The sequence below is a fragment of the Macrobrachium rosenbergii genome, chromosome 3, assembly GCF_040412425.1.
Source record: "Macrobrachium rosenbergii isolate ZJJX-2024 chromosome 3, ASM4041242v1, whole genome shotgun sequence".
Classification (NCBI taxonomy): Eukaryota; Metazoa; Arthropoda; class Malacostraca; order Decapoda; family Palaemonidae; genus Macrobrachium; species Macrobrachium rosenbergii.
Window position 1 is genome coordinate 32,798,698 of NC_089743.1, and position 21,060 is coordinate 32,819,757.

A 21,060-nucleotide genomic window follows, 5' to 3' on the forward strand; every position below is an offset into this window, starting at 1 on the left:
CTGAAACGAGAAGAGTATCAGCTTTCTTACATTGCAACGCAGTCGTTAGTATGTGTGCATGTCAATTTCGTTGCTCTCTTGTTTTTTCTTCCCTCTTAATTTGTCCAGTTATTCGTTAAAGAGTTCAAGGGGACAGGTGAGGCGGGGGATGGGTGTGATTAGTTTTTTTCGAAATCGGTTCTTTATTTTGTCCTTGGTGTCTTTAACTTTTCATGAATTTACTGAATAATTAATTTCTTTTCGTTTCCCATATTTGATTTAGAGGAGAGAGAGAGAACGAAAGATTAAAGACTGTATTTGTATACCTGTGTGCACGTTCCTGTTCAAGTTTGTTGAGACAATACTGTTCTTTGTGGGAGGCCGTGTATGGTAAATACAAATTGTTAAGAATCCCTAGGCCACATTCACCAGAGCTGTCGTGTTTATTCGCATAAATGTAAGTTTGTCGGAAGATTTAGTAATATGATTTGTTAAGGCATGTGGATTTTTCTTCGTTGAAACTCATAAACAAAACAAAGGGTTGGAAATACTGTATACTATTGCTAACACTTAAATGAATTGGTTAATCGTTGTCCTGTTCAGTTTTGATTGCCTGGATACCTGGAGGTATGGCTGTATGAACGCACATACAACGTCTCTGGTGGGTACTATATTGTTTCATTGAAGGCTTTGGGGCGTTGCCCCATTATTAGTAGTTGTTGGGTATGGCAGAGATACCGCTGCATTTGTATTAAATGGGAAGGTTTTGAGACCACTTGCTATGATTGCAATTAGCAGAGCATAGTGGTTAAACTGCTAATAGAAATATGAAGGCGATGATGTTTACACCATCTACACGGGGTAGCCTCTTGATGATTCTAATGATAAACTACTAATACTGATGTTGTGAAATAGGTGAAGAACTAATGGTGCTGCGGCTGTGTGTAGCGTTCATTGCCTGATACATGGCGTTAATCAGCTTTAGCAAATAGGCAGCCGCTCTAGGACTTGCATCTCGACACGATTAGGGATTTTATTTTTATGGACCAAGTTCCTGACACAATAGCGCGTAGCGAAAAAGAGGAAAATAGGAGCCTCCAGATGTTTAGATGTCAAGTAGAAGGATAAGAGAACGTGCGAATGACTCTGAAGTTCACAAAACCCGCTGACTATCTGCAGGAGAATAAAGACCGGGGGGGAAGGGGGGATGCCAAGTTCAGGTAGAAAAGCGCGAGAAGAAGCGCAGCCTGGCTGCCAAGAAAAAGATATTCTGTATTTAGAGTAAATGTTATTAATTAAGAGATTTATTCTATTGAAGAACCAGTTCAGCCCCGAAAAAAATAGCAAATATGTTACTTTCTTCTGCTATGCAGTCACCGCAACTCCCTTCAACCTGGATATCACGACACGTCTAACTTCAAGCTAAATGGATAAAGGAATATCCAACGCGTGTGTCTTACAGAGACAGATCACAGAGTATATTGACACCACGTCGCTGTTTACCCGTAAAATGAATCGTAGTTTAGGTGATTTTCGGGAAAGAAAACCGACGTTGTTATGGTTAACTACTCAAAATGGGTTGTAGCTCGTGTGATAGTCCTTGTTTTCAAGATGATGAACATGAACGGCTGGTGGTATGAACGTGCATCTTCGTCGCCTTCGACCACTGTTGACATGACATAAGGAACTTACTACACATACTTACGCTGCGTACACTTCTGGGCGTGTTCAAGTGCGCTTGTGCACACAAGTACGCGGTGTATCGGAGACGTGACAAATCCGTAATATAGTCCGATGTTTTGAAAGTTCAACTTGTTTTGGTATGACGTATTTTAAAGACGCCATATCGGCACTCCGGGTCCTTATAAAACCTACGTTAATTAACCTCGACTGATGCATGTGAAGAATTTGCCGTTCCATTGATATATTTACGGATGGTTGCTTTTCGTTGTAAGCTTCCTGTATTTTGCTGTTGTGAGAATTGTGAATAAGACATGGTAAGGCAGAATGATACTGAAATATGTGCATATTTTGTTCAAGGGAAAAGTGCAGTAGAATAGCGTCAGTTATTCATCTGAATTTGCTTGTATTATTTTCACACCTCATGTTTTCATCATCATAGAATTTTTTGAAGTCGACTTTTTAGAAGTAATATTAGTATTATTATTGAGCCTCCTAATTTTTTGTAGCAATTCGAAAGACAAGAACTTGGACGGCTGACTTCCCTAAAATAGAATTCCGATTTGTGAAGATGAAAACATCGGAGGAGAAATGAACATAGTCAGCCTTAAGTAGATATGAATACGCACAGCCAGTTGATAACAAACAACAGTAAATGAAAGTATCTGAGAACAAATACTGACTAAAACTGGGTATATGTAAACAAGAGATATAATAGATAAATGACTGAATGAATGTAAGTGTTCTTGATCACACCCTTAAGCAAGGAGTGAGGCAGTTAAATGTAGCATCTGTGATGACCCATCAGCCATCATTATAGCGTACAGTAAAAATGTCAGTTTTTCCAACCCTGACTCATCTCACATGTAAGAATAAATTTAGTTATATGCAATCAGTGTCAGACCGGGCGCTCAAATATATGAATGTGTTCTTAAATTTGAAACTGTTACTCCGGTAATGTCCTTTATTCATAACAAGTTGACACTTGTGAAATAAGCCAGACGTTTCCGATAGTTTCTGCCAAATTCATTAGAACGAAAACGTCTCGTGAAAGGTTAGTTTTCTTTTCATCTTTTCAAATCGGATGTAGCCATTCAGTGCTTCCTTCAAAAGTTTAAACTCTGTTCATCTCTGAAGGCGACCCCGGCTCATGTTCGGTAACTGCATGAATGGTTGCTTGCGGTCCTTTTCTTCAAGATGATTCGCAGGTTTATAGACTAAGTTATAAAAGAAAAAAGGGTCAGTGTCCAAGACGTTGGAAATCATTTGTAAGTTTGTACTAAATACAAGTGTAAGATATGTTGATAATGCTGTGTTTCTGGGCCTAGAATGGGAAAAATGATCTTGGACGATGGTTCGCCGTACTTGTAAATTGGCAGTTACTGAAAAATCTGAATCCTTCGAACGCAGATTGCGGTAGGAATTACCGCAGGATTCGGTTGGAAGTTATTATGAGGCCTGGTTAAATGATCCTTTAGGTTATACTTTATCTATTCTACATTAATCTCTAGTTACCTGTAGCCGATATTATTGAAAACTACGCACTCACACTGCTATATATATAATTATGTTATATATATATATATATATATATATATATATATATATATATATATATATATATATATAATGTGTGTGTGTGTGTGTGTGTGTGTGTATGTCTGTATATATATAAATTATATATAATGTAGATAGATAGATAGAGGGATTCTCGTGGCATCCAAAGTCCCGGTTTTTACTTACCTTCTGACGTGGATTTTATAATAGATAGAGAGATGCCTATTTCTGTGTGAGCTGTGTTCACACACCAAAACTGTTTAAATCATTTAGTGAAGCGGAAAGACAGGGTCTGTTAATTTTCGTAGCATATTTGCACGTCAATTCATAAGGGTTACCGGTCCCTTATAGGCCTTGTAATTTCATTTCAGAAGTGGTTGTCTTTTCGTTGTACTGATACGGTATTTATTTATCATTTAATTTCTTTTCCACACTACGGAATTTACAGCAAACCTTAGGAATGAGGGATGGGCGCAGTAGGCCCCTGTATTCTCCGAGAAGCCAGCTGTGAGTCAGTCAGTTGTTTGTTCATCTCTTCATTAATTCCTTCTTTAGTAGAACTTTTTGTTTTTATCTGAGCGAGATAAATTGGTATGTCGCTGTTTAAATAGTCTGTATTCATTGAGTTACATAAAAACTCGTGTGTACCCTCTGCGCTCTGGTTTGAAAATCTGTATTTGATTAATGCACTTTCGTTGCATGATTATGTCACTTGTCTATTTTTGTTTATATGAGTCATCATCGTCTTTCCTCAACCTGAAAAGGTGACGTAATTTAAATCTATCTTTTGCTGTAAATTGTTGATGTTCTTTTATTTCTTTGCGCACATCTTTTCTTCAGCGCAACCTTCACCTCTCGATTATACAGGAGTTGTTGAGCTCTTCGTCTTAAAACGCGATGAGAATACGTTTTTCGCCTTTTGTCCTGGTGCATAGGCCTATCCACTCGGCCCTGTCCGATCTTTTATCCGAGTCAACAGAACCTTCGTACCATATTCTTCTTCCTCTTCTTCTTGTGCGAGGGTACGTTCCTCGCCGGACCTAAGCACCGACGAAGAATTCAAGGTGAAGCTGTCGCTTGTTGTCGTCTTTCGTTTCGTTTCTTGACAGCGTTTTTTCGTTGTAAGTTTTTTAGTAGTTATTATTAGAGCTGCCCAATCGCACACTTCTTATACTGCACGTGTCATTTGTCATAAGTTTCCGTGCATTTGACGAAGTCAGTAATATAATGATGAAATGATGACTCTTTCTGGTAATGATAAATGTCATGAAATCTTGGGACGATTACGATACGCTGCCGCTCGTCCAGATGTGTACGGGATTGATTTTCCCTAGACGAGGCTACTGCCGACGGCGTGGAGGCCTTATGTTTATGTGTGGGCGTTTCCGGGTCCGAGAGAGCGCAAGTCTTCGGGAAACACTGGAAAGGACTCCCGTCGGTTGTTTGTTTGTTTGTTTGTTTGTTTGTTGGTTCAAAGTTCTCATCACCGCTCAGCCTGTAAAGCATCAGTTTATTAAGGATGTTTAAAGAAATACTGTCGGTATTGGAAATGTAAATGCTTCATAAAAAGAGAGTTCAAAACCTTATTGTGTGTATTGTGTGTATATGTGTGTATCCGCGCAAGTAAAATACAGAATCCTTTTGAAACGGGACTGGATGATTGAGCGCTCCTCGTATGAAACAACAAATCATAATAAAACAGTTTAGGAGGAGTATTTTCACCGTCATTGTGGAGGCAAGTCATATCGAAAACTCCCTCTGATAATGATAACCGTCAGATGATGATGATGATGATGATGCCAGTCCGAAGCATATCGTGCAAATCACATTTTTAAAGAGTTATGGCGGAAGTTGAATGATCGTTAGCAGTCGTTTGTCGTAGTTTAGCAATTAATTTGCCAAGCATGTGAAATGATGTATGTATTTGCATACGGTTGATATACCCCTCTCCCCCGTCTCTCTCTCTCTCTCTCTCTCTCTTTTTTTGGGGGGTGGAGAAAGTGCTGGCTTATCGAGCCAGCCGAATTATCCGAACTTCATGTAATGCCTTTGGCTCAGGAGCGGAAATGGAATGATAAGCGAATATCTCTCTCTCTCTCTCTCTCTCTCTCTCTCTCTCTCTCTCTCTCTCTCTCTCTCTAATACATATACATAGGTAACATGTGATCCTGTCACAAATTTTATGCATGACATTTTCTTTGCTTTTAAGTAATGAGCCACAAATACTCCTATTGTCATGGATTCCACTTAGGGAATAACGATCTTAGTATATTTAATAAAGATTTTAGTCATATTTTATATACTAAGTATATATTTAAAATAAAAGGTTAATATATATTTATTTTTTGTTGGTTTAATCTAATGTCATTCTTCATGTTTTACGTTCGTATTTTAAGACGGAATTTTACTAGTATGTCATCATTCACCCATTATTATCAACCATATCATTAATTTATATATTTGACCTTCATTACGGCGCTGAATAATCCTGATGGGTTCCGGCGCTTGGTCTTCAAGACCTAGATTTCATAATCAGTCAATTAAACCCAGAGGGAATAATCTATGGTAAGTGTATCTGCCCTGGCCAGGATTCGAACATAAGCTCTTTGGGTTGTTACAAGGGTGACAGAAGAGTTACTGCCCGCAGCCATGTCTGAATTCTGATGTGGGTACGGGCACGCATTCAATTATGCTTCGGTGTATGTTGTTCCCACAGTAAAATTATTCCATTTGAATTTGAAAACATACTTTTAATATAAATTTTACAATCTTGTCGTCCTGTTTTTAACTCCAGTATTGAAACATTCACGCATTTGGTTATTTTTATGTGTAAAGTTTAATAGACCCGAATTTTTGGTACATTTTGATTATGAAAAAGTATAAAATGATCGTCTAGTTGGACTTCTGCTTCTTAGATAGTTTTTCTCAGAACATTTTAAAAAATTTACAGGGTTCAGGGACAAAGATCTGTGCCGGTTGCACCGTAATATAACTAGTTAGTCATACATGAGAATTAGCAACAAGGAACAATGTCACCTAGGTCTGTGCCCTGATCCGCCTTGTGGTATTGGACAACCTAATGGATCCAGTGCCAAGGTTGTTAGATCAAACATTCATAAATTAAATCAAATCCATCTGCCGCTCACCAGTCGGCCCAGTAGTGAGAGTTCAAACGTTAGTTGGAGTCAAGAGAATAGTGCCCTCTCAAACAGCAGAAAACACTGTCATCTGTGTGAGAGTCATAAATAGTTTTATGTCAATGTATATATATATATATATATATATATATATATATATATATATATATATATATACACACACACACATACATACTATATTTATATACACCAAGATATAAAATTATTTATAACCCTCACACAGGTGACGGTGTTTGCCTCTGTTTGAGAGGGCACTATTCTCTTGACTCCAACTAACGTTTGAACTCTCACTACTGGGTCGACTGGCGAGCGGCAGATGGATTTGATTTGATTTATGAATGTTTGATTTAACAACCTTGGCACTGGATTCATTGGGTTATCCAATACCACAAGGCAGATCAGGGCACAGACCTAGGTGTTGTTCATCTTGTTGGGGATACGGATGTTTAGCCACATGTGTCTCTCGCAAGGATGGTTGAAAGGGCAACAACGGTTTTATGTATATATATATATATATATATATATATATATATATATATATATATATATATATAATTTGTGTGTGTTTATTTGTATATATATATACATATGCATGTGTGTTTGTTTGTCTGTGTGTGAGTCTCCGTCATTTAGACACCCATGACTTTTTATATTCATAAAGATTAAGCCACAGTATCATAATATCGAATTCACTATAACTTAGGCATTACAATTGATTATTGTTTCAGCGCAGGCCAAAATTCAAACATTGGGCTTTGGATTGGAAAAAAATATTAACAGCCGGCTTTTACCGGGGAAAACTGCTTAATCATTATAATTCCTGTGAGTATAAGCTGTTGACAAGGTGTGGTGAATTCGATATTAAACTTTATATATATATATATGTATATATATATATATATATATATATATATATATATATATATATATATATACATATATATATATATATATATATATATATATATATATATATATATATATATATATATATATATATATATATATACATATATATATATATATATACATATATATATATATATATATATATATATATATATATATATATATATATATATATATATATATATATATATATGTATGTATATATAAATATATATAAAATATATATTATATATGTATGTGTATATAATAAATATATATATATATATATATATATATATATATATATATATATATATATATATATATATATATATATATATATAAATCCATTATCGCATCCGAACTGTGTGCCCGTCCAGTGATCATCCACCGTGTTGATATTGACAGTGTACGGTTGCAATCTGTTTGGGAAATTTAACCGAGCACGGTACATTGATTGTGTATGTGCCAGCTGATTGGTTGGCCTTGTATTCTAAACGCCCACATGCGGTTAGTGGATGAGAGAGAAAGAGCTGGTTCCTTTCAGTGAAAAATATTGAAATTTTTTCGATGACTGTTTGTTACAGTTGGTCTTCGTTATTAATGCCGGTAGACTTTCACCGAAGTGATTCCTTTCAAGTGTGGGTGTTATTATCCCTGTCAGTACACTGAGGTACTTCAGGCATTTTGCCTTCTCAAATTAGGCTGCACATAACGGCAACCGCACCAAATGTCTAATGAAAGAGTCCTGCCGAATTTTACGATCACAGGGTTGACTCATCCTTTATTTATCAATGTTTTCTTTACAGCACCCCTTGTTATAATAAAAAAACTTATTTTCATATATATATATATATATATATATATATATATATATATATATATATATATATATATATATATATATATATATATATTGCACCTAATTCTTCCCCATACCGCGGGTGGTAACAGGTGTTAGACTTCCTGCTCTTTGCAGGTCTTTCAGTTGAGGTTGTTATACCCATTCCTTTTTATCCCCAGGTTGCAACCACCATAAATATCTCATTACCCGGTACATAATCCAATGTTTAAATCAGTAGAAGATCGTGGCCACCTTCTCCTCCCTGCCCTGATTCTATATATATATATATATATATATATATATATATATATATATATATATATATATATATATATATATATATATATATGTATTTATATATATGTATATATATATATATGTATGTATGTATGTATGTACAGTATGTATATACAGTATATATACTGTATACTCGAAGTCGGAAAAAGAATAGACGGTATGCGCAGACGATACATGACTGATAGGGGGTAGTAATAAACTGCGTAAACGGGTGAGCAATGGAACATTGTATGTGAATAAGTGAAGATAATGGATGGTGGTAAGATGAGATGATAAGTGAGCCCCGAACTAGTGAAGCAACTAAAGTCGGAAATTGTAGGCAGAAGATCTGGAAGAGACTTGAAATGCTAGGAAGCCAGTGTACGAATATAAAAAGGAATTATTTAGCCAACACTCCCTTATAGAAGTGAAATGTAGAAATTGACTGCAAATGAAAGAAATGATGGCCACTTCAGAGGAAATGTTTGCGTGGCATGTGGCATAAGAAAAATAAGAGTAAGAACTGTAGAGATAAACAGAAGAAATGGTTAAAGAGGTGAAAGGAAAGATCCAAGTGTTTTGAATGGTTTGGCCGTTCAAAATTTGGAGATTGATAAGTTTTGAAAGAGTGCCTAATTCTGATGTGTCAGAAGGCTTAGAAAGTGATGGACCAATAAAGTGTAAGAAGTATTGGCAAGGTAGGACCTTCTTGTCAAGGAAGCACATGAGTGAGCACATTCGAGATAGAGCTGGATGGTGCAGAGTGTGTGTAGGGGCTTGATTCACTGCTTGTAAGTTTGTGTATAGGTGTGTCAAAGGCCTAATGTTGTGGAGGATTTCTGTGATAGTGACCATTGTGTATTTTGGAGTCTCCCTCTGTTATTATATATATTATTTGTAAAAACTAAAAACAGGTACATTGTAAACAGTAACTATATAAGTAAAAGAAAGGGAGAACAGAACAATATATATATATATATATATATATATATATATATATATATATATATACTAAGGACCTCATTCAAACTGGATGGTATCTAATGGAGTTTTTTTATAAAAAACTCCATTAGATACCATCCAGTTTGAATGAGGTCCTTTTAGTAATTCTACTAATGCACAGAACAATTGTGTATGTGATAAAGTTAATATATATATATATATATATATATATATATATATATATATATATATATATAATGTATACTCGTATATATGTACATATATAAATGTATACATAAACACACATATATGTATATATATATATATATATATATATATATATATATATATATATATATATATATATATAATGACATGTGCACGTTGAATGAAAAAAAAAGGTAATAATTGAAGCTAGGGCGAGAAATGTCGAGATGAGTTGAATTAATAGAAATGTATGCTTTGGCGAAAAGATGCATCAGAGTGCTTTGAGATGGTACGGTCACGTGGAAAGAAAGAACAATAATATGGTGGTGAAACATGTATAATTCAGAAGTGTTATGAGGATGGAGAGGATGACCTAGAAGGGGTTGGGTAGAAGTATTGAGAGAGCTATTGTTATCCAGGAAACAAAGGCGCTGAGTATGTTGGGAGGTACAGTACATGGCTGATGAGCCACTGCGTACCTTGGCGTAGATTGAGTGGCTGATGTAGAAGATTTACTTCACAGGGACTCATCCATGAATGAGCAGTTTAAGGGTGAACGTGGCAGTAACTGTAGATTTTTCTGGACTTTCCTTCTTGGGAGAAATGGCTTAACTCTGACAGAAAATATATGTGTGATTGCCGTCATTCATTGGTCGACCCTGTGCTTGCTATTGTGTTCTGTGGTAACGTGATATACCTGTTATATTACAATGGTGACCCAGTTACAGAATTTAAATATTTATAAAATTTTACACACACATATATATATATATATATATATATATATATATATATACATATATACATATATATATATATATATATATATATATATATATATATATATATATATAGTTAGATCGTCATAGTTAGGCATTTAATGCAGCAAACAAATGAAATTAAAACTCCGTTGAGTCTTTGTTTTGTTGATTTTGAAAAGGCCTTTGATAGTATTTCGAGAAGGACTATGGGAAAAATCATGAGGCATTATGGAATACCGGAAAAGTTTGTGACGGTTATCATGAACATGCATGAGGGCACATCTTGTAAAGTGATGATTGATGGGTGTTTGAGTGATCCATTTGAAGTCAAGTCTGGTGTGATTCAGGGTGGCATTCTGTCTCCTCTGTTGTTTGTATTGGTCGTGGATTACGTTATGAAAAGGGTTGAAAGGGAAAGATGCAGGTATACTCTGGGGAGAAAATGTGAAACTTCTTGACTTGGATTATGCTGATGATATGGTTTTGATCTCTGAGGGACCAGAAAAGATGCAGTGTGTTGGATTGTCTAGTGAGTGAAGGTCGAAAGGTTGATTTGGTTATTAATAGTGCAAAAACTGAAATCATGAATATGAATATTGAAAATGCACAGGATTGTCTAATTGAAGGTTTGGTTGTAAAGCAAGTGGATAAATTTAAATATTTAGGTACTTATTTAGATAAGGATGGTTCTCTGAGCACAGAATTTATGGAAAGATTAAAAAAGGCTCATCAGGCAATGGGAATGCTTAAAAATATTTGGAATAATAGCAATTTTTCTGTGCATACAAAAATCAAAATTTATAAGGTAATGGTTAGGAGTATTTTGATGAATATAAGGCACTCAGAAGAATAATAGGAATTAATTAGAGGGATAGGATATAAAATAACAGAATTTAGAGAAGTAATGTGGGTGCAGCCGGTCGATGGTATGTTAGATTCCCAGGCTGGAAGTGGCTAGGCCATGTGTATAGAAGACAGGGAATAGTACGAGATACACCGAGGTGGGTTGCCCTTAGAAGAGGTAAGGTAGGCCAAAGGAGAAGTGGTTAAGGACAATGAGGCGGGAAGCAGGAGAAGAGTGTTGGGGAGATCTTGAGGAGTTAGCCCGGGACAGATTGTGGCGGCTTGAGTTCATCGAGGCCCTATGCATCCCCGTGGGTACCACAGAACATATATATATATATATATATATATATATATATATATATATATATATATATATATATATATATATATATATATATATATAGTGTTGATGTTTCAGAGACAAGTGTTAATTGCTTTATATTTTATTATCCACCACTAATTACTGTTAGCGACACTAAAGCACTGGCCGTTAGAAGCTTTCCGTAGAAAATATTGTTCCCCAGTTTTACATTAGGAACGCAGTTGTGGTAACCACTGTTTACCTTATGTCCACAAGTGTTCGCTGGTTGGATTGTCAGTGGTCCAGTATTTATTTTGGTACTGGAAAAAAAATTATATTTAGGCGTTGTTTTCATATTCAAATTATTGTTAGAATTTTTTTCTGTATCTCATTCATGTATACAGTTTCAGCAGCTTCGATGAGTGAATGAAGGCGCACATTGCTTCGAACGGCTCGTAGACGCGTTTGTTGTCGGGAAATCGACCGTACCGTCGAGTAATGCATTGTCAGGTCTCAGGTTGTTTTATTTAATTCTTGGCTATTCGAGGTGTTCTGCTTGTCATTCCCAGGGAGTTTTTTTTTTTTCATAATTGGATGATTTTAATGGCAAGTTATTTCAAAATATAAGTGTTTATAAAATGCAATCGCTAAAGGCGGGAAATGTAAATCGAGAAAGAACTACTGTGCGTGTTTTGTCTGGGAAGGCTGACGATGTTTCGCTAGTAACATTTCATTCTTCCGGGAAATAATACATTTCCGTATATGCTTATCGTTTCAGTGTACTTTTCTCACCCTTGTTAAAGTTGTCGCCTGTAGTATGTAGCTATTCCTGTTGTTATTATTTAGCAGCGAACGCTCTCCCACGGATTCAGCGCAGAGAAAACAGTCGAAAATCGAGTTGCGTGGGGTTCCTGTAATTCCTTTTATATGCTTTGTTCTGAAATATTAGGTATCTAAAATAAGTGTGTTTTAAGCGATAAAGGAAAATGGAGCAACTGCGTTCCATTATGATTAAGGATAGTTTAATCAATTAGGGTCTATTCCATTATCTCATTTGGCTGACGGGATGAATTAGATTGTACCGGACTGGCATGTAGTAATAGTCGTAGTAGTAGAGCGAGTTGTAGGACTATCAGCTTGAATACAAGAGACGCATTGACGAATACTCAGAAGTAACTCAACACACACACACTATATATATATATATATATATATATATATATATATATATATATGTGTGTGTGTGTGTGTGTGTGTGTGTATATATGTTATATAACTTGTGAATTATGAAAACAAGTACAAAAAGGTTGTGCTTTATTTTATATACCGCAGAGTCGTTTGAGACTTTAAAGGTAGAAATGTCTAATTTTCAATATTATTTGTATGCTTTCAAGGCCTGGTTATACGCGTGCATACTCCAAGTAAAAATCTTTTCGATTGATTAGAAGAAATATAAGAGAAGCAGCATATGCAGTCACAGAAATAAATGGATTATTTATAAGTCTTAATAAACGTCTCGTCGGATCCCACAGAATGTTCATGGATATAAGGTGAAATCTGAAGAGGGATTTTGAGGAGTATGTAAAATCTGATGAGTTCCATGGCTGAAACGTACTACAACCAAAGCAGAAGTCTTATTCGACAAAATTGTGAGGTTGGTGGTGTCGGTATAGTGGTTGAGGCGCACTCCCATCCAACACCATTTCTCTGTCATCTCGGTCCAAGTTAGTAACAGTGTCCTGCGCATGCGCCGTGACGTCACCACACAGTCATTATTGCCCGCCCAATCAGGCACGGCCACGCTTGTACGTACGTACGCACAAACCATCCCCGAGGCGCCCAGCCCTTTCGCCGCTGTTTAAATATTTCTATCTGGGTTGGTCTAAGTTACGTTTATTCATTTGATATATTTACAGATTTATATATATTGTTTTTAATGAGAGTCGACTGGTCGAATGAAATTATAAATTTGAAATTTTTTCCTCTAGGGCATTAAAGCTGGAGTGACAATAACGCATGTGTCGTGAAATTATTGAAGTTTTTCGAAAGTTTTCGTCGTAGATTCTCATGATCAAATTACATTGATCATTACTCCGTGGTGGAAAGTTAGGGGGAGTTGGGGATGGAGGTTGTTGGGGTTGGATTACCCTGATTGGGAGACTTATGGGGAAGTAGGAAGTTGCTTATATCCCCTCCCCCCACCTTCGTATTTTTTCTTATTTCGTCTTCCATATTTTTAGTAGCAAAAATATTTGACTGCAGTTATTAATTTGGTGGAATCGCTGCTTGTTTTTACTTTAAAGTTGGAGTGGGATAGTATTTTGCACTCTACACTGCTCTAAGAATGTATTTCCATCTTTCTTTGAATGTATCGAATTGTATCAGCTTAATTTATCTACCTTTACTATGGCAATCACCGAGTGACACGGTCTCCTTCTGTGAGTGAGCATGAATCCACATTATGTCAAATGATATTCTTGTTACGGTTGAAAACTGTAGTAGGGAAAATAGTCCCTGCTTAGATTTAGTGATGTGACCGTGCACTGAATCTGAAATCAAAGGTGTTGACTTTCTTAACTCAGATCTTTGGACAGCACAACAAATTTAGGCTTTGCTAGACATGAACGTCTTAGACATTGCAAGTGGTGCTGTGAGTCGCGCATCGTGCTCAAAATATGTACCAAGCAGCATGTTTGTTACTTTATATCTTTGATGATATTACATTTGAACATACACGGGACGCTGGTCTCATGATATGTATAGAAAGCAAGAGGATGGCCCCATAAGTTTGTGACATTGCTTGTTAGCAGGTTCAGCACTCGAGGTTGTTGATGACTACACTCGTCGAATTCAGTACTGTATGGGCGCATACTACAGTGATTTTATTTTAATAAATACTGAAAGTACTTTTGGATAATAAGATGCCTCTTCCTTTTTTATTTTCCTTGCCATATACAGTAAATAAGAAGGGAAACAGTCATAAAAGGCCCATATGGGTTTCGCCAGTGGTGGTGGTTTTGGTTGGGTATTCTTTATATATATATATATATATATATATATATATATATATATATATATATATATATATATATATATATATATATATATACGTATGCATGTGTGTGTGGACCTGGGGTTTGCTACCTCATGCCCTGCGTTGTATTGCAAAACACCAAAGAAAAAAATAAGATGCAACGTCCTGGTGATTTGAACAGGACGGAGAAATGAGGCAGTTGATTGCTTTAAGGCCAGAAATCTGACAGTTTTGGCCTATAGTGAAGCTAAAATAAGAGGCCTGGGTTTGCGTAACTGCAAAGGTCAAGGGCGATTTTGTTTAGGTTGCCGATAGATGTAGTAGAGCTGGGGAGACAGTTGCGATGTCAGTAAATCTAAAGGTAGATGAAGTATTGCAAATGTATTATACCAAGAATTGTACGGATAAGATAGAATGCTACAGGATAAATTGTGATGGTGAATGCATTTGGTCCTGAGAGAATTTAGAGAGAAACGAGAGAATGTTTGGAAGAGTCTGAATTTGCATGGCTGTGGAAAGATGATGATTGTGTTAGGGGTGATTCAGTGCAAAGGTAGGAGCTTGGTTGTTGGCATACATACCACTATAGGCCTATGGAGTGTGCGTTAATTGCACGGATTTTCTGCATTTACATAACTTATGAGGTTACTTGGATATTTAAAGTTTCAAAATTTGCTATGTGGCTTATAAAGTCCGTTTATGTAGTTTTATTATGCTGCTCATTAGCCTATATATAAATATTTCAAATTTGTTGTGGCTGAATTATGAAGGGTTCACTCATATCCCAAAATGGGTTGAATATGAGAAAATACTTTAAGGAGGATAAGAAGTATATACTGTGTAAAAGGACAGTAGCAACAGGGTCTCAGAATAAAAGATGTAACTGGAGAGGTGCCATCTGAAAAGAATGCAGTCCTGAGTCGTTAGATGAGTATTCTAAAGATTTATTGAGTGTGGAGGATAGAAGAGAAACAGAACTTGAAGGTGCACTAGGGAAGTGGCTTAGAAATATACTAGAATAATCATAAAAGTGGTGTAAGGAGGGTAATTAAAAGGGTGAAGAATGCTAAGGCTCCCCGAGGAGTTGAGGGCATCACAAACGAGCTGCTGCAGTATGATGGTGAAAGTGTGACGGAGCCGCTAACCAGGGTTCGGAAAGTTTGTCTGGATGATGAATAGGTTTCATGGGAACGTATAAAAATAATTGTTATTTTTTATTTAGGTACAGTTGATGGTGGTGTCCAAGAATTATAGGATCACAACCTTGCTTAGTATAGTATGAAAGTGTATGTTAGGATTTTGATTGGGGGAGCAAGATGTGACAAACCTTAATAGACAGTGATTATTATTGTTATAAATTAGTGTTGAAAAACTACAGGTTCTCATTACTAGACTCCCATAGAGCTCACTTGTAGGATTTGCTCTTTAACAAGATTTGAAAATTGGAACACGGCATAGGCAAAGAAGTTAGACAGCTAAGTATAAGAAGAGACCGAAGGAAAAGAGGAGAAAGTTGAGAGTAAATGTTAGCAAGAGTAACGTTATGATGGTAGATGAAAACCAGAAAGAGGAAACAATGAATATTGATATGGATGGTAAAAGAATGAAAGCAGTGGATTCTTACAGGTGTTTGTTTGGGAGTTCTGTAACAGATGATGGTATGCAATGAGAAGAGCTGTCACAGAATACACAAAACAAGAACTTGCAGGATATACAGTATGCAATTTTTTTTTTTAGCAAAGTTGGAATGTATGAAGGAATTTTATAGAAATGAAGTGTGTCTGTTGCATGCATTTGAGACCAAAGAAACATTACAAAGAACCTGTCTTGAAATGAGTTGTTTATGTAGTAATGTGAAGGATTAAAAGAGTATGACATGTTGAGATTGGTAGTTGCAATGAAATGGTAGAGTGGGTGAAAAGATGGATTAGGATGTTCTGAAGATAATTGATCATGCCTGGAGAATAAAAGGTGATTGTTTGGTGAAAAGATTTTACTGTGAAACTGTTAGGAAGAAGGAGGAGTGGAAGACCAAGAAAATGCTGGATAAATGGATGGGAGAGTATTTGAACAGAGGGGCTTAATAAAAAGGAAGTGAGAGATTGTGTGCAAAACTGAAAGGGATGGTGCAGTGTTTGTGGGTGGATTTGACACACTATTGGTGAACATTCTGCATAGGTGAATGAAGCAGCGAATGCTGTGGACGTCTTCTGCACAAGGGTTCTTATGTTTCATTTATGTACTTTTGAAATTATCAGTTAAGGTTATAGCTTATTGATTGATTGTTAATTTTATAGTTGTATGTATACATATACAGTAAACTCCCTGTATTTGTGTTCTCACGATTCACGGACTCACGTATTCGCGAATTCCTCTGTGGAACGTATCTACCCATTATTTGCAGAAAATTCGCCCATTCACAGTATTTTTCACTGAAAAATATTCCATAATTACTGTATTTTCATATAATTTTCATGACTAAATGCACTTTTTGTGATAAAACTATTGAAAAGGCAGCTCTAAGTGTTTTTAGAGCGGTTTCAAGTATTTGCGAATTTTAGCTATTTGCAGGGGGGGGGGTACAGTACACATCCCCCGCGAATACTGGGCTTACTGCATGTATATTATGTATATATATATATATATATATATATATATATATATATATATATATATATATATATATATATATATGTTATATGAAACAAACATTCATACAACCTTTTCATTTACATTGCAAAAGTCGTGCAGGCTGGTAGCTGACCGAAGAAAACCATCTTTTCTCTCTCAAGCTCTAATACAATCCTACATCTAAATGGGTATGTTTAAATCAAACCTGGGATACAAAAATGGACATCATTTCGTAAACCCAACATGAGATTGGTTAAATGAAAAAAAAAATTAGGTAATAGCAGGTTATTAAACCTCACCTACAACGTCACTAAAACATAAGTGATTATAAAAGAGAAACCAAATTCCCTTTCTCCCACATTGATACTAAGTGTCCCATATTAATACCAAAGTCCATTAGTCAAACACAATAAAGACAGATGTCTAAAACAGTCACCCGACCATTGCCCATGTTATTTGCACACCTGTATGTTGTTTATCCCAGTAACAACTGTCAAAGAACATTTTTACATTAGTCTAATATGAGACAACAGGGGATATTTCCCATAACATAATTAAAACCCAATAAAGAAAATTTGTAAATAATAATAAGAAACACCACAGGCATTAAGAAATAATAAAATACTGTACATGACAAGGCACTGAATGTTCACAGTTGTCTTAAGCTTACCTTTTCAACGGGTAAAAGGGAGCTTATCTTTTCACCTTCTATGATAACTGGCACCAACAACAATAATGCCCATATTTCACAAAAGATCTCGCACTTGCCTATCAGACACTCCCATTCAAACAGACGAACATACATCATCGCAATGACACTCCCTACAAATCCGGATCAGTAACCAGATCAGACTTCTGGAATTTTCCATGCTGACTTTACTTTCGTTCCACGTGTGTTGTAACCAAGGGCCTTCGAGAAGGCTGACAATGCTGAATTTGCCCCGGAAGTGGCTAGTCATGCTCGGGCCATGCTGAATCCGAAAACACCCAAGCATCCGCTTCTTGCCCTGTTTGACCTCTGCACAGCAGTGGCATAACCATGATTAATAAAACATATATATATATATATATATATATATATATATATATATATATATATATATATATATATATATATATATATATATATATATATATATATTGTATATATATACAGCTATATAAATATACAGTAATAACTAATATATATATATATATATATATATATATATATATATATATATATATATATATATATATATATATATATATATATATATATATATTTATATATTTATATAGCTATCTATATGTGTATGTATATATATATATATATATATATATATATATATATATATATATATATATATATATATATATATATATAATAATAAATAATTATATATATACGTATATATATATATACACACAGGCAGTCCCTGGTTTACAATGGGGGTTCTGTTCTTACCCCAAAAAAACCCCAAAGAAAACCTTACTTTTAATGCTTCTGGTGCATTTTTATTGAGTTTTTCATCAAAAAACCTCCAAATTTTTATTATTTTGCCAATTTGGAGCCATATTTCTTCTGTCGGATTGGTGTCGTAAGCGTCAAACCTCGGAATGTGTAGTAAACCAGGAAATAATTTCTGATGAATATATTTGAAAAGCGTCGTAACCTCGGAACGTCATAAGTCGGACCCATCGTAAACCGGGGACTGCCTGTATATATATATTATACATGTATATGTATATATATATATAATATATATATATATATATATATATATATATATATATATATATATATATATATATATATATATATATATATATATATATATATATATATATATATATATATATATATATATTATAGTTTGTAATCAAATTGTGTGAGGTTTTAAAACTGTATAAATCATTTCATGTGTGTGATATCTTTTTTATGCTGTATATACTGAAAAGTGGAAGAGAGATTGATTGAAGCAAGTACAGTAGTGTGCCATATAGATAGATTCCCAAAGCATTTCATTATTAGTAAAGTGCTAACTATGCTGCATTCTCTTACAGATTTTCCAGAAGATTAGGCCTATGCAAAATATCAAGAACTTAGAACCTCAACATCCGAACATATTTTCTGAACTCAGAAGACGTTTCCAGGATCATTTTTTGAGAATCCTTATGTCATCATGTTTCTCATGGTTAGTTTAAATTTATTTTATCACTTTTCTTGTTTTTGTATGTTTTTAAGTCTGCTGTTTGTTCTTTATTTAGTTCAGTACTGTATTTTTGTTTTCACTGTTTATTACATTAATATTCCTCAGTTCAGTATTTCCATCTTTTTATATTTTAATTTGGCAGATGTCCAATTTGCTAAGTTTGCAACGGTTATACCTGTCTGTCAGTTTACACTCAACCCTTTAAGCTGGATTAAACAGAATTCCTTACATTGTCATTCTGTGCCAGATTATTGTTAAAAAGGTGATTATTCCATGAATCCGTGGATATGGGTGATAACAATTTATAGGCTCTCAGCATAACATGACTTGCACTTCTTTTAGTTATTGGCTAATGATTATGCAATTACAGCACCTGTGATTTCTGAATGAATGGAAATGAAGAATAACCATGTATAGTAGAATAAATAATGGAGATCAAATAGATATTGAAAGCCAACAGTACCAGAGTAGCAGTTAGTTTCAGTTACCAGATGTATCTTGGCTGTGAAATTACACAGTGAAAGACTTGCGGAAAAATTTTGCTTCTTGTCGAATGAAGAATCACCCTGCTTAACTTTGGTTAATTTTATTCAGTATACACTGTATTTTCCCAGTTGTGTTTTGTGGTGAATTTTATTTTTTAATTAAAAGTGAAATTTCATCAAGCATTAAATCCTAGATAGGAACTAATATTTCTGGTGCTGTTTTTTTATAGTTACATTAGGAGAATAGTTTACTAGTGCACTGTTAATATACAGAATAATCTTAAGGTGTCCACTATTCTGCAAAAGTATGGGGCTCTTAAAATTGTGATACTGTAGTATTAAGGATATCACAGTTTTCATGTCCACAGCTTTGTAAGGAAATGAGCCATGATAAGTTTTCTAAATATATATTTTCTTTTTTCTGATTATAGGACTTGAATTCTTGAGTTATGGGTGTTTTTTTTGTGATAAGCATCATTCACTAGTTCCTTGTACTCATTATTGGTTAGGTATTTTAAACAGACCCTGAGTCAGTGTTTGATGAATAGCAGTACTTCGTGTTAATGTGATCCATGTGCTTTATTAGAATAAAAAGTACGGTAGTTATTAATTTTTCTTCTCTCATTTACAGTCATGTTTAGCTTGCAATGGATGATGATGGCCAGAAACAGAGACTGCTTGACGTAATAGGGTAAGTTTCCATTACAGTATTATGTTTGGTTGGGCCTTCTCTTTTCTGTTGTGGTCACTGAATTTTATATTCCTGTGTTATATAAGGCAGAGGATAACAGGAGCTTACATGACCTTTGCTTTTTTTTTATTGAACTGTTTCAGTTAAGAGTAGCAATTGTAGGTGATGGCTTTAGGTCACTTTAAATATGTGTTTGTATACATGCTTATAGCTTTATGATTGAAAATATTAGACTACATTTTTAACAAAAACCTTACAGGACGTTGTATTATGGCAAGATGAAGACTCATTAGAATATTAGTTCAAGTATGGTATATGGTTATTAAAAAGAATATTTATTTTGGGGAGAGTTGAAGTATACAGTATATTTTCATTATATTTGTAGTTGCTGTATACAAAACAATAGTGTCACCAATGTAGTGCTTTGTACTGTGTTTTGTAGTCATAATATTGCTATTAGTAGCTGGAGCTGAATTAGCTGAACATTGCTCTTATTTTTTGTTTATTAATCCACTGGTTTTGTGAAAATGTCATGTAATGGTTATGGGTGCTGACTTTGTAGGGCTTTAAAAAATCTGAAGATTA

At 34.9% G+C, this 21,060-nt stretch overlaps 1 protein-coding gene across 10 annotated transcripts in view; it reads left to right on the forward strand.

The window, feature by feature from the left end:
* Positions 1–21,060, forward strand: part of LOC136854038 (mucin-2-like) — a 228,554-nt gene that overhangs the window by 93,828 nt on the left and 113,666 nt on the right. For all 10 annotated transcript variants that reach the window (XM_067130120.1, XM_067130169.1, XM_067130096.1 and 7 more), the window contains exons 2-3: positions 19,151–19,281; positions 20,416–20,475. In XM_067130120.1, coding sequence (XP_066986221.1) covers positions 20,432–20,475 — 44 coding nt within the window. In that variant the 5' untranslated portion in view covers positions 19,151–19,281; positions 20,416–20,431. The remainder of the gene's footprint in view (positions 1–19,150; positions 19,282–20,415; positions 20,476–21,060) is intronic.